General features: G+C 40.9%; 1 protein-coding gene across 1 annotated transcript in view; it reads right to left on the reverse strand.

Moving 5' to 3' along the window:
* Positions 1-3,498: 3,498 nt before the first annotated feature.
* Positions 3,499-15,396, reverse strand: part of NFKBIZ (NFKB inhibitor zeta) — a 58,821-nt gene continuing 46,923 nt past the window's right edge. Inside the window, exon 12 of the mRNA XM_036850462.1 lies at positions 3,499-3,663. Within this exon, the coding sequence (XP_036706357.1) occupies positions 3,661-3,663 (3 nt within the window). The 3' untranslated portion in view covers positions 3,499-3,660. The remainder of the gene's footprint in view (positions 3,664-15,396) is intronic.

Raw genomic sequence — 15,396 nt, forward strand, 5'->3', positions numbered from 1 at the left:
AAAGTTCTGGAGATTGGTTGTACAACAATGTGAATACACTTAACACTACTGAACGGTACACTTAAAATGGTTAAGATGGTAAATTTTATGTCAGGCGTATTTTACCACAATTTTTAAATTCTTTTAATGTTCTTAATCAATTTTTCCATTAGGTGAATCATCATATCAGCAAACAATCATAGAACTGAGTCCAAAGGCTGCCTAATTCAAGCAGGATGTTAAACCAACTGAACCAGACCTGTGGTTTCATTAGGAAAACTGTTACCAAGTTGCCCTTTGGAAGCTGTTGCATGTTATATTTTGAGCCCTTTTTTCAGGGCCTTCGCCACCTCTTTCCCCAGGCTTAAGCTTTGAGAAGTGAAGACAGAAACTAAGATGAAGATGAAATGTCACTGACCCAGAAACCTGGGTCCTCATAATGGCTTTGTTTCTGCTCGCCATGTAATTTGGGCCTCTGTTTTTCAGAAGGCTAGAAACATTCCTAAGAGTGTACAATGCCTTCCAGCACCCTGTATCGAACAGCTAGCCTTATGGAAAGATAAGAACTAGTGATGTTGATAAACTATTAGACTTCTAGCATTCATAACAGAGACAAATGGATACTTAACCAAAGCAGCAGTGGTGCTAATTGAAGACGGATATTCTGATACCGTGGACAGAAAGAAGGAACAGTGAAGAGACAGAAGACAGAATGGTTCTGCAGGAGGCAGGGGGAATGGGCGAGGTGAAGGTAAGGGGTGATGAGACACACGGGAGAGGGCCACACAGAGAGGACAAAGTGTCTCCCATACTGCCCCCAACTCAGCACCCTCCAGACACAGTGAACACGCACACACACACGCACACACACACACACTAGTCCACGTGTCAGGAGAGGGTGAGGGGAGTGAGAAACGAGATGTGCTCAACTCTGGCTGTCACTCCATCTCAATAGTTTCAGCAGTCTCCGAGGGGAATGACTTACTAGGAAACCTTGCCCCCAACCTCACCTCCACATCACAGTGAATTACAGGCCAGCAGGCAAACGTCTCACATTGCCACCCATGTCTGTGCCTAAACATTTGTCTCCATCCACACCAACAATTCCATCCTCCCCACCATTACAATGGCAGCAGAGCCTCTATTCTCCTTCTGTCCAAGGCTGAACCCTTTGACCCATGCTCTGGATCCCATCCCTTCTGCATTCTCAGGAACCGTGTTTCATCCATTATTCCCTCCCCTATATTGTCATTCACTCCCCTCCCTTTAGCATGTACATATACTCAGATCTAAACCATTCTTCACCAAACTTTTTAAAAATTCAAAATGTGGTATATAAAAGGAAATGAAGATAAATATGGACTGAACTGTTAAGAATTATGGTTATGAAACAACAGTCTTAAATGGGGATACAGGGTCTAGGAATTTTTTCTCTTCCAGTTTTATTGAGATATAATTGACATATAACATTATATTAGTTTAAGGTGTATAACATAATGATTTGATATATGTATTAACTGTGAAATGGTCACCACAAGTTTATATAGATATATAGAGATACATAGAGAGATATAATGGAATATTAATCATAAAAAAGAAGGAAATCCACCATTGCTGCAACATGGATGGACCTTGAGGACATTATGCTAAGTGAAATAAGCCAGAGAAAGACAAAAACTGTATGATCTCACTTATATGTGGAATATTTTTTTAAAAACCAAACTCATAGAAACAGGGAACAGATTGGTGGCTGCCGGAGGTGAAGGGTGGGAGCTGGGGGAAATGAGTGAAGACAGTCAAAAAGGTACAAACTTCTAGCTTTAAGATAAATAAGTTCTAGGGATGTAATGTACAGCATGGTAGCTATGGTTAGCAATACTGTATTGTATATTTGAAAGTTGCTAAGAGAGTAGATCTTAAAAGGACTCTTTGCAAGAAAAAAATTGTAACTATGTGAGTTGATGGATGTTAAGCTTATTGTGGTGATCATTTCTCAGTTAATATATACATCAAAGCATTATATTGTACACCTTAAACTAATATAATATGTCAATTATACCTCAATAAAACTGGAAGAAAAAAAAATTCCTAGACCCCATTATCCCCATTAAAACTGTCACTTCATAACCAGAATTCTTAACACTTCAGTCCATCTTTATCTTCGTTCCCTTATCTCCTCAGCCAACTGAAATCTCAGCGCAAATGATCTCAAAGTCACCAACAATCTTCCTGTTATCCAATATTGAGACATTTCAAATTATCTGATTATGGACGACTCTGCAGCACAGGCTCTGTTGATCAGGCTGAACTCCTTGAAATACTGTCTTCCTTCCTGGACTCTCTTCTCTCCTGGTTTTCCTCCTTCCTCAGACTGAGCCCTCCTCACACTCCAATAGCTATTGTCAGTTCCTCTCACTGAGTGCCCACATCACCTCTTTATCTGTAGTCCCAGGATGTAGCACAATGTTAATATTGAGTAAACCTCTAGAAATACTGGTTGACAGATTGGTTCAAATATTGCAGTGGCTCTCAACCCTGGTTGCTCATTAAATCTATTGGAAACTTCTACATAGATATTAATACGCCAACTGGTCATAGTTCTGATTCAATTGGTCTTGGGTGAGCTCCAGGCAACAGCATTTTCTAAAAGCTTCCCAGGTGAGTTTAGTGCTCACTAGTAAACTTGTTGTCCCATGCTAGGACTATAAGGACAGAAAATTTGCAAAATGCATATATCATTTTAGAACTTAACCATTTAGTTAGATTTGAGGTGGAGCTTTAGAATTCTGAGGGAATAAATTTTAAGTTTACGTTAGAAAGTTGTTTGAAATCAGCTCATCCATGGTCATGCCAGATCTGCAAACCTAGGAGATTCCTCTCACCCTCGCTCAGCCAGGAGCCCAAGGGACCAACCAAATCCCAGATTTTGTCAAATGAACAAGTGGCTATGACATGAGAGATTTTTTTTCCTCTCCCTTCTGAGTCTGCCAGGATTCTTGGGCGTGCCTTTGCCCCACCCTCCCCCTAGTTTCCAAGAACCAACAGGTCCAAACCCTTCCAGAAGCTCTGGCCTTCCCTCTCCATTCTGCCTTGAGGGTGCAGAGTCTGCTGCATGCCTGGCTCACTTGAGAAATTCTGCCTGTTACTGTCAATGAGGGAGGTGTCTCCCACAGGGATGGCGTGACCAGAGAGGCATATTCACACAGAGGCAGTTTTATTTGTTTTGTGTGTTTAATTACTTGACTGTAGTTGTGGTTTTTTGGGGTTTAGGGCGAAGAGGTGGGGAAGGAGTTGGTCAAAATGGGGCTAGAAGGGTAGAAAAAAAACAACCATAAAAGCTGTGAGACCCAACCACAGTAAGAAACAATTCCATCCACCCAGCCCACCTCTTCCTCCCATATTTTGCTGCACACACATCTACCTGCCCACCCACTTATTCTAGAGAGGGAGGAAGAGAGATCACAAAGAGAGGTAAGATTTCAAAATTGAATTGAAAATTGAATTGTGACCAACCTGTTATTTTATGATGATTTCGACAGTCATCTTAATAGCAAGAGAACTAAGTCTGGAAGGTCTGAACCAGTGATTGTGGAAGATTCTGGGAATTTCATGTTGCCAGGTTGTTCAGGAGGTCTGGATGTTCCCTCTCCACCAGATACTTCTCAGCAAAGCTACAGAGTCTCACTAGAAAAAAAGAAAAGAAATCCACCAAAGTTCAACTCATAGAAACTCAGGCCTTGATCTAAAACTCAAGATAGGATTGTGTATGGTACTCCATACTGGGAATGGCTTAAGAACCAAGAATTTATGCTACTGTTGGTAAAGATCAGATTTTTCATATTTTACATATTGAAAGAGAGGACTAAAGGAAAGGAAAAGAGGGACAGAGGGGGCACATAACTGTTTGCAAAGGGCAGCGAATTCAATCAAGGAGTGATTATTGCAAAACACATGGCTTTAGTCTCAGCGTTTGCCGGAGGCAAAAGTTGCTGTGCTTATAATTTTTGTCCCCCTTCTCTACCATGAGAAAAGGGTAAAAATTATACTGCATAGGAAAGTGGAACTACAAGGAGTGGGTGACCATTATGGGAAGCAGTTTTCAGTTCTGACTGTCAGAAGGACTTCCTGAGAAAGTAATGAGGTCCCCATGCTCTACATCTTCACAGGCAGGGTAACTGCCATTGAGTTTTAGGGAGCATCAAGTTAGAGCCATTGGATCTTTAAGATGCCTTTTGGAACAGAGAGTCAATGATGGCAGCAATATAGATTACTGAAATTGCTTTCCACCCCCCAGTCATCAACAAATCTACTACATCTAAATGTTGTCCTCATTCCGATTTAACCTTTTAAAACAAGTTCACTGGCAAATTTTAAGGATCTATTAAGTACTCAGCATGGTGATGGGTTTTCTGAAGAAGAGAGAAAATTTATTATGCTGAAGAACTAGATTAGAGGGACTTCCCTGGTGGCACAGTGGTTAAGAATCCACCTGCCAATGCAGGGGACACGGGTTCGATCCCTGGCCTGGGAAGATCCCACATGCCGCGGAGCAACTAAGCCCATGTGCCACAACTACTGAACCTGCATGCCACAACCGCTGAAGCCCACGCACCTAGAGCCTGTGCTCCACAACAAGAGAAGCCACCGCAATGAGAAGCCCACGCACTGCAACGAAGACCCAACGCAGCCAAAAATAACTAAATAAAATTTTTTTAAAAAGAACTAGATTAGAGAGTTAGCAAAAGAATGGAGTCATCTAAGTAGGGGTAAAAATAGGAAAAATAAATAGGAAAGAAATAGAAAAATCAGAAAATTCTAGAACCCCCTAAATCTTCCTTTCTCCTTAATAATGATCATGAGGTCTCCTTCTTTGTAAAGAACCATACTGCCCCAGCATTCTGCCTGGGTACTCCCTTGTTTGACTCATTTTCACCCAAGGGTAGGGAGGGCAAATTAGAGAGAGGTGTTTGTTGGGTTTCAGCCACACTTTTCAAATTACCCAGCTCACATTCTGTGTAGGTTTTACAGCCAGCTGCCTCTCCTTGGTGATTCACGGAGCCTCTGAAACCTCCTCTTCTCTACTCTGCCTCCCACCTGGGGCAAGAACCAATGATTCTCAGGCTAGAGCTGAGAGGTCGGTATGAAGGAGGCTTATGTGTGACATAAGATGTCACATAAGATGACAGGGCAATAAAGACCTGACACCTGGTTTACACTGGGTCCCTAAGTTACATTCTCCTGGATCTAGACAGCGGCAAAAGGCAAACACCCTTATCAGATCCCATGTGCTCTTGCTGGGCAAACAGGAACTTTAAATCTTACCCTCCCTGGGCTTGCTGTGTGCCACAGCCCATCCTCCAAACAGCCTTCAGGTCTCTCTAAATTACCACCTGATCCCGGTTCTTCCTTGACTAAGTTATTTCTGGGAGTCCCTCGCTCCTACACCAACTCTTTTAACAGAATCCAAGGCCCTCCAAGACCCAGCCCTTGCCTCATTCTCCAGTCTCATTTCTCCCCATTCCAGGTCTCAGACTCTTGCAAATAGGTCAACACAAAATTCTGTGTCATATCTCTGCCTTTTGTTTGTATCTTTCTCTCTTTCCAATGTTTGACCACCTGATGATCCCATGTCTAAAAGCATGGTCAGCCCCGGGTTTTTCCTGAGTTAAAGCAATGCCAGTTCCCTGGGGCAGTACGTGAATGAAACCAGGAGGAGCTGACAGGTTCTTACCCATTTTGATGTTGTCATATGCAAACAATGCACCTAGGCTCCTCCAGATCTCACTTTTTATGGGGAATTAGCAAAGCAATGCCTTTCTCCAAGTCATTGCCTTTGTCCCTCTTTTACCCAGAAGAAAGATGATAGAGGGAAACTTAAGGCAGTGCTTTTCCTTACTGCCCCTGAGGGGAGAGAAAAGATTACTCTCTTTCCAGAAAGTTCTAGGGAGCAAAGGCCCACACTCTATTGAAGACACTTGCAGAGCATAGGACATGGAGCTGTGAGAGTCCTACACTAAGATTACCCCCTTTCTCTCTGTATTTCTCCCCACTTCTCTTCATCTCACCACCACAATTTCTACCACGTTTAGCATTTCATGGTCATTGGACCTGAATTAAAGATTTAGCAGAAAATAATCAAGTTAGTTTGAATTTTCATTTCTTCAAATATTTCCATTCAAGTCACAAATGTTTTTAAATACACTGGAGAAAATACATAGCTTTATCTGGCAGACATTTTTAATACATTTTCTTTTAGGTAATATGTAAGGTGTTTTATATTACCAATCCCATCACCAGTTATTTGATAATTCTTCACCTTTCTAGGGTGCCTCATATTTGATTCTTGAGCATATATTATTACATTTTATCCTTGCATCAGTCCAAAAGCATAGCCACAAATCCTGTCTATTCTGTCCCCTAAATATCTCTCAGACCTGACCCATCCCTCCCTTTCCCCTCTGCCTCTGCCTTAGTTCAGGCCTTCATCAATCCTCATCTGAACTTTTATATTAGCATCCTAACCAGACAGACACAGCCTGAATTCTATTTTTCTATTTCCTCCCTCTCCACCACCCACCTCTAAAGTTCATTCTCCACTGCTCCAGACCTTTCTAAATTATAACTCAATCCTGTAACCTCTGTGATTTAATTACTTTGGAGTTTCCCTTTCAACTACACGAAGTCCAAACTCCTTTGCATAGTACACAAGTCTCTCCAAAATCTGCCCCTCTTCCCTCTCTAATCCCATTTCTTACCCTCCAAATCTCAAATTCTTTGCAATTGACTGAAGATATAATATTTTCTTTTTTTGTTAAATATATATATATATATTTTTTTTTTTTTTGGCTGCGTGGGGTCTTTGTTGTGGCATGCAGGCTCTTCCTTGCAGCACATGTGCTTCTCTCTAGTTGTGACACGTGGGCTTTTCTCTAGTTGTGGCACACAGGTTCCAGAGCTCGTGGGCTCTGTAGTTTGCAGCACGCAGGCTCTCTAGTTGAGGCGCATGGGCTCAGTAGCTGTGGCGCACGGGCTTAGTTGCCCCGCGGCATGTGGGATCTTAGTTCCACGACCAGGGGTCTACCCCGCGTCCCCTGCATTGGAAGGCAGATTCTTTACCACTGGACCACCAGGGAAGTCCCATAATATTTTCTTGTATACTGATGGCTTCATATATTTTTTCCTCTCTGGAATGTCCTTTAGATCTTTGTCTATTTGGTGACACCTACTTGTCCTTTGAGAAACAGACCTAGTGTCTCCTGTTCTATGGAGCCATCCTCCACCACCCAAAGACAGAATTGATTACTCTCTCTGCTGGGTCCCAACTTAATCCTGCACTTATTTCTGCAATAGCACTTACTGTATTGTTTTGCAATTACTTCTTTATGTCACTGGCTCCCCTAGTAAGCTATGAACTCCACAACAAGAAGAAAGTAATCAAACTGATCTTTATATACTCATTGCTTGCACAGTGCATTGTTGTTGATCTATAAATCATTCTTAAATAAGTGAATAAGCAAATGAATTGCAAGGGGTGGGGAAAAAGAAAGAAAATAAGTCTAATTTATTCCATTTAATAGGAGAAGAAACTGGGCTAGATGCTAATCCTACAAAACTGAAGGCATATAAGCAAAAAGCTTAGACTCTAAGAGCTATACTACAAAATAGAAGGCAACATAGAATACTAGGGAAGCTCAGAGATTCATTTCCAATTGGAAAGATATGGGAACTGATAGATCCTTAAAGATGAGTAGAATTCAGCAGGAATAAAGAGGGCCACATTTAAACTTTTCTGGAATGAAGGGTAATATATACAAGTCAATGAGGATAGGAACAATACAGGCAAAAGCACAGAGTTGCTAAGAATGGAGGGAAGGTCATGTAGTTCACGTAACCAGAGTTCATGGCAGTAGCATGGCAAGTGCATCTGTAAAGTTAGATGGAGTTCAATCAGGCAGGGCCTTGACATTTTGACTCTGCAAAAGGCAGCCATTGGGATCAGAAAATCACTTTTTGTTAAAAAATGCTCTTTACAAAACAAGAAACAAGAGATGGGAGCTTCTCAGGCAGGGTTGCTCATATTCTTGGCTCATGTTTTACCACAATTTATGTTACTCAGCCCGGTCATCTACCTCAGTTGGCTTCAAATGACTTTCAGCCTTACCAAAAATCAACCCCACTCTAAAGAGCAAAACTTAACACCCTTGGTGGTATTAAAAAAAAAAGTTCCAAAAAAGTGAAATTCCAAAATCTTGAAAATGTCAATAATGTAGAAATATGCTTTCATTCTGAAGGAAATGGGCTGCATTTGGATATATAAATTCAGGTATGTTTGCCAAAAAAGAAAGTCATATTACAGATAGTGGCCATGCCTGTGTTGTTTACTATTCTATCCCACCATGCAGACCCAATACTGTGGTCACCAGACACATGCGGCTGTCATTCACCTGAAATATGGCTAGTTCAAATTGACTTGTAAGTAAAATACGCACTGAATTTTGAAGTCTTAGTTAAAAAATTACAGTATCTCAATAATTTTTATGTTGAAATGATTATATTGTACCTATATTGTGTTAAAATTTACCAAAAACTTTTAAAATAAAAAAAAAGTCATATACTTTAGCATCAATGATGGGTATATATAAAGTGTGCATGAATCTGTGAAGAAAGACATATATGTCAGATAGAAATAAGAGAATAAAAGAATGGAAAAACAATACATTGGGTATTAGAGCTTTCATTGCTCTCAGTTGACACCCATAGCCTCTTACTCTTCAGATAAAAGGGTATTTGTCATTCAGTCACCAACCAAAAGCAGAGTAATGATTTAACTTGCAAAATAATCATGAAGCACAACAGTACCTGCCTTTTCCCTCAATACCTCCCAATCCTATTAATATAAAGAATGATTTTCTTTTTTTAATTTTTTTTTTTTAATTCTTTCGGCTGCATTGGGTCTTTGTTGCTGCGTGCAGGCTTTTCTCTAGTTGCGGCGAGCGGGGGCTACTCTTCATTGCGGTGCACGGGCTTCTCATTGCGGTGACCTCTCTTGTTGCGGAGCATGGGCTCTAGGCACGCAGGCTTCAGTAGTTGTGGCTCGCAGGCTCTAGAGCGCAGGCTCAGTAGTTGTGGCACACGGGCTCAGTTGCTCCGCGGCATCTGGGATCTTCCCAGACCAGGGCTCGAACCCATGTCCCCTGCATTGGCAGGCGGATTCTTAACCACTGCGCCACCAGGGAAGCCCAAGAATGATTTTCAATTGTAACAAATACTATGGGGAAGAAGTAAAAATTTTATAAATACAGTACCATAGTTTTTTAATATTATTATTATCACCTGGGCCTCCACTGTGACAAAAAGAGAAAAATATTTACCAATCTTTCAGGAATTTCAATAATCCATGTGGCTAAAGATCCAGCTCCATCAGGTTCAGCCACAGTGTTCAATGAACTCTTTTTAGAATTAAGTAAAATCAGCTGCATAAAACTATAGCTCATACTTTAAATAGCACTTTATTACATAAATTCGTCTCACAACCACAACAAGGAACTGGCAGAATAGCCTTTGTTTTGTCAACAATTTTTTTTCCACTAGTTGTGCAGCAAGGTTAGAGAATAGACTTTGGGGAATCTCACTAGCAAGATTATAGACTCAAGTGGACTGTAGACTTGTAGTTATTCAAATCATCTTTTGTTTTAGTAACTCCAATGTTCTTTTTTGTATTAAATAATATATTTCCTTCTCCTTTTTCTTTGATACTCAGCAGTTTCTTAACTACCAAGACAATTTCCCTTTTCTGACCATCCTAACACAGACATACATATAACAATACAAGAGATTCCATAAATACTGTCCTAATTAAAACAATGCCTAGAATCAAGACTTTTAGGATGCAGATTACCAGTCAATTCAAGATTTTTCTCTGAAAAGGAGGCAATATGGTATGATAGATAAAGCAGAGGATTAATAAAAGATAAGATGAACCATGTCAAGATCTGATATTATTTGCTCTGCCATCTCTCCTGACCTAAATTTCTTCATTCTCAGAATTGAGATAACCTGCTACACAGGATTATTAGGTAAACCACACCGTGCCTACGAAATTGGCTTGTAAAGTAGTTTATCTGTGCTACTGTTATGGTTATGATAAGAAGTTACCAACTCTTCCTGTAAAACATTCATAGGGCAGAAGGTTGGGAGCTGGAGAGAGCAAGGGAGGCACCCGCCAAGTTGTGGAAAGTACTGGGACCAGAAAGGGAAGGTGAAAATTAGACTTGGGAAAAGAGTGCTAGGGAGACAATAATGTCGGTCCACCAAAGGGTTGTGTGAAGGAAACAAAGCAAGTAAAATGTAGTTACTAAAAATTAATTTGCACAAAACATAAAGATTTGTGTCTGCATGTTTAAATGAACTTATCCTTTTGAGGGTGTTTGCCAAAGATGCAAGCATTGTCATTGGAGCTTGGCCCTTTTAGGACAATGTCAAATAAAATAGTGTTTGCCCACACATGCTTTTGCCAAAGTACAAACAGACAGGATGCTGTCTTTGAAGAGAGGTACCTCAGGTTGTTTGCTTTTAACAGACTCACACTAACCTACTCCTCCGAATTAGATTTGTTTTTCCTTCTCAGTGTCCCCTGTTAAATCTAGACTCATGTCTGTCCTACTTTGGAGGAGTGTAATCGGTAACACAAAGTAATTTAATGTCATCATAAAAAAATGTTATTTGCCCAAGCAAAGGTATATAATTTATTATCTCTATTGTATACCACCTATTTTACACATGTATTATCATTCAATCCATGCAAGTTATAGGTGACAACATTTTACAGGGAGAACACAACGATTTGACAGACTGAATGACATACTCAAAGTCAAACAGCCAGGAAATTCTCACTTTACTGGGAATGGCTCCAATGCCAATGCTGTTTGGCAGACAAGAGGGCTGTACAGGACTTTCTGTTCTACCCAAGTTGATTCCTTGGCCAAAAACTTGAGTAAACTTTTTGGGCTTGGTGATAGCAGGCGTTGGTGTACTACACTCAAGAGAGACAGAGGCAGGTCAGAGGTCCTCACCCACCCCTTTTACATTTGAACTTCAGTGGCTTATTAGGGAAAGTAGCACTGGATTATCCTGTTCTATTAGTATGAAACCAGTCAACCATTTGAAAGAGAAGGATAAAGGTGATTCCAGGGGGTTGAACCTGATACCTTTAAGGTTCCTTCCTTCTTATAAGAAGTCCCTGATTTTAGTGCCCTTTTCTAATTTTCCAAAGTTAAAGATAATCATCTCATTATTTTAAGAACAGTACAATTTCTACTAATTCCTTCAGTCCCAGAAATGAGAATATAGTAGATTAAAAATTCCTCATCCATTTCGTGAAATCTTTTCTTCAAAAAGAAACCACAGCAATCCCCTGTCCTCGTGACAGGTAACAGTCAGGTTTCTGAGACGTGCTGAAGGGTTTCTACTGTCTGCCACAAGGTCTGGGTGTGCTGTCCCCACGCCCTGATCTCCCAAGATCAAAACAACACTGGAAAGAGGTTGCTTAACAAGTCTCTGTGAAAATTTCATGCTTCTCAGGCATAGTACATGTTATTTATTATTCAGTGAAACTTAAGTGAAAATCCTCAGCTACCATCACTCCTCCACTTCTCCACTACACACCCCCAATTCTAGAGCTTATACAGAACGATGCCACACACATGGAGACCAAACCTACCTTTTGGAGACCTGAACCAAACCTAGCAAACTCAACCAACATTTTGGAATTCAACTCATACCAGAAAGCAGGTTAAGAGACAGCACGTCCACATATCTGTTCACCTCTGCAGGCAGCTGTGCATCTTTTATCACTGCTCTGCCCCAATTCCATTTGTGCAACCACCATGTCAAACATTTCCAAACTTTAGGTTGGCACTACCCTGATCACCATGAGGTAAGTCATAGCAGGAGGGTACAATGATGCAAACTCAATTCACTCCACAGTGCATCAGCAGTGCAGTGCGTCAGCATCAACTCTGCTCAGAGGATTCTTATCCCAGCGGAATTTAAGTGTACGTTTTCTGGGTCACTCCTAATGCTTCTCCTCAGCCTGAATCCTTCTTGGGTGCCATCTTTGCTTTCTGCTTGTGGGTGTTTTCCACAAGATCAAATGGACTTCCAGACACTGAAAACAGGTGAGGTTTGGGACAGAAAGTCCCAGTTTTTTAGAACCTGTTTTAATAAATGTACATTGGTCTGTCAACAAACTCGGAATGGCAAGGATGCCTTCAGAAACATCATGTTGCCCTATTCAGCTCCAACAATCCAAGACAAGACAGAGTTTTTCATCTTTGTGCATCAGAATCATCCAGAGAGATTATTTAAAATATAGCTTCCAAGGGTTCACTCCAAGCCTCCTGAACCAGAATCTCCAGGGGTAGAAACCAGTGATATCTTTCTCACAAGCTGCCTAGCTGATCCTAGTGAAAATGCAAATTTGAGAAACATTGCTGTGACCTAAATTTGTAAGATGAAAATTTGAAACCATAGTGCTAAACACCTTCCCTACAACTCGAATGTTTCCTAGACTATGCAATTGTCCTAAGAGGTGACAGTTTCCAGAGAGCTCCAAGCTTACACTAGCAGGCATGCAACTGGGAGGAAGCAGATACCCACCTAGACCCTAACCCTGGTCATATTGAGATGAAGATATAGAATATTCCTACCTTCTCTCACCTGTCCTCCCTCCTGACCAAGACCTGCCTTGTTACAAATGTGGGTGCTTTATTAGTAAGAATCATATTCTATGTCAGTGTTTGTTTTTTTCACAATGAAATGACAGAATTGGTTGGATAGAATATTTTTAGAGAATTTAATGTCTTCACTTTCACAAGGAAGGACAAGATCTCCACTTCAATGGCAAATATGTTGAACCCAAACATCCTGGGACTAAGATCCCTGGGGTAGAAGTTCACAAAGTTAATATGACACGGAACACAACAGATAAGGAGCTGAGTAACAGCGTGACCTGTAGGCAGTCCAGACCTGAGCTCAGTGATAGCTTTGACTTTACTCTGAGCCTCCATGGAGAGGAAGTTCAAAGCCAGTTAGCCACTAATGGGAAATTCATGTTCACTTTCGACATCCCCTGTTTTTCCCTTTTTTTACTGTCACAGTTGCAAGTTGAGTTTCTATACACAAGCAGACAGCCATGGATAAGCCCAGTTGAAATAATGCCAACTGACTAGGTCACACTGAAATAGACGCATAGTGACTGAGCAAAAGCTGGAGAGAACTTCACACGGCCACACAAATAGGTTCAGCAGCTTCTCATGAAATGGGAGAGTACTTGGTCAAAATTTTTCCCAAACATCAAAAACTAGACAAATTTAAAACAGGTTTATGAAAGTTATTAAAGTGCAAAAGTATTGGGTTGGCCAAAATTTTCGTTCGGGTTTGGCCGTAACAGCTTGCGGCCAAACCTGAACGAAATTTTTGGCCAGCCCGCTAATACAACAGTAATAACTCTATCCATTATTGCATTCAGCAGATGTGTATTGAGCACCCACTATACGGCAGACACAGTCCTAGGCACTCAGGATTCAAAGGGAAATGGGAGACAGACAGACTTGACCTCAAAGGGTTTTGTTTCTAGGAAATGGGAGACAAATATGTGAGCATGGGCTTACAATAAGGAATTATGCATGTTGTGGCAAAGCGGGTGGACAGGTGACCATGGGCACAAAAGAGGGAATCGTTAAGTGGTCTTTGAGAAGAATGCAAGAGCTGGCCTGTGTTGAGTCTTCCATAAGGAAGGGGTGTTCACGGAGGAGACACAGGGAGGAAAGCCTTTCCAGGCAGCGTGAACAGAAGCATAAAGACATAAAACCCATGGCACATTTGGAAAATGGCAAATCGTCTGAGACAACGGGAACATCACAGAATACAAGGAAAAAGACCCAATAAGGATGATTCTGCAGAAGTAGGCAGGGGACTCCGAGGAACCTGAATGATATGCTGAGGTGCTGAGGCTCAATAAGGTGCCAACGAAGAGTCTGAGGTCTTAGAGTCTCAGAAAGGTCGCTCTGGGGGAAATGTAGCGATTAAACATAAGCAAAGAAGTACTGGAGGCATGGAAACTAATATGAAGCCTATTGCAATGATCTGGACAAGATCAGGAAGCCTGAATTAAGGCAGGGGTAGTGAAATAGGGATGCATACAGACGCTGGAGCTGTTAAGAGAGTAACAGGCCAATGACAAAAAACCAAGTAGCCTAGTGTCCCTCTTCTTACTCTTCCAGGTAGTCAAGTTATTTGCTTAAATGACTCCATGTGGGACATAAATGGGTAAGGCAACTGTCTAGATGCAATTTCATTTCTCTGATAAAGTATTCAGGAGTGCTAAGGAGCAGTAAGATAGCTGAACTTAGATAAGGCAGGATGGAAAAGAAAAGAGCCAGGGTAATGTAAAATAAGCAATTTTCAGTGGTTGCCCAAGAGTAAGGGTTGGGGGTAGAGTGACTACAAAGGCTTATCAAGAGGGAGTTTTTTGTGGGGAGGGGGATGAATTGTTCTATACTTTGACTATTACGGTAGCTACATGACTCTTTTTAACCGAAGTATAGTTGACTTACAGTGTTGTGTTAGTTTCTGATGTTCAGCAAGAATATATATACATATCTTCTCTTTCGTATTCTTTTCTATTACAGTTTATTACAGGTTACTGAATATAGTTCCCTGTGCTATAGAGTAGGACCTTGTTGTTTATCTATTTTATATATAGTAGTTTGTATCTGCTAATCCCAAACTCCTAATTTATCCCGCCCTCACTCCCTTTCCCTATTGGTAACTGTAAGTTTGTTTTCTATGTCTGTGAGTCTGTTTCTGTTTTGTAAATAAGTTCTTTTGTATCACATTTTAGATTCCACATATAAGTGATATCATACGGTATTTGTCTTTCCCTGCCTGACTTATTTCACTTAGTATGAAAATCTCTAGGTCCATCCATGTTGCTGCAAATGACATTATTTCCTTCTTTATTATGGCTGAGTAATATTCCATTGTATATATGTACCACATCTGCTTCATCTATTGCTCTGTCAATGGACATTTAGGTTGCTTCCATGTCTTGGCTATTGTAAATAGTGCTGCTATGAACATTCGGGTGAATGTATCTTTTTGAATTAGAGTTTTCTCTGGATGTATGCCCAGGAGTGGGATTGCTGGATCATACGGCAACTCTATTTTTAGTTTTTTAAGAAAGCTTCATACTGTTTTCCATACTGGTTGCACCAATTTACATTCCCACCCACAGTGCAGGAGGGTTCCCTTTTCTCCACACCTTCTCCAGCATTTGTTATTTGTAGACTTTTTAATGATGGCCATTCTGACCAGTGTGAGGTGATACCTCACTGTATTTTTGACTTGCATTTCTCC

Source organism: Balaenoptera musculus, chromosome 4 (genome assembly GCF_009873245.2).
Source record: "Balaenoptera musculus isolate JJ_BM4_2016_0621 chromosome 4, mBalMus1.pri.v3, whole genome shotgun sequence".
Lineage (NCBI taxonomy): Eukaryota > Metazoa > Chordata > Mammalia > Artiodactyla > Balaenopteridae > Balaenoptera > Balaenoptera musculus.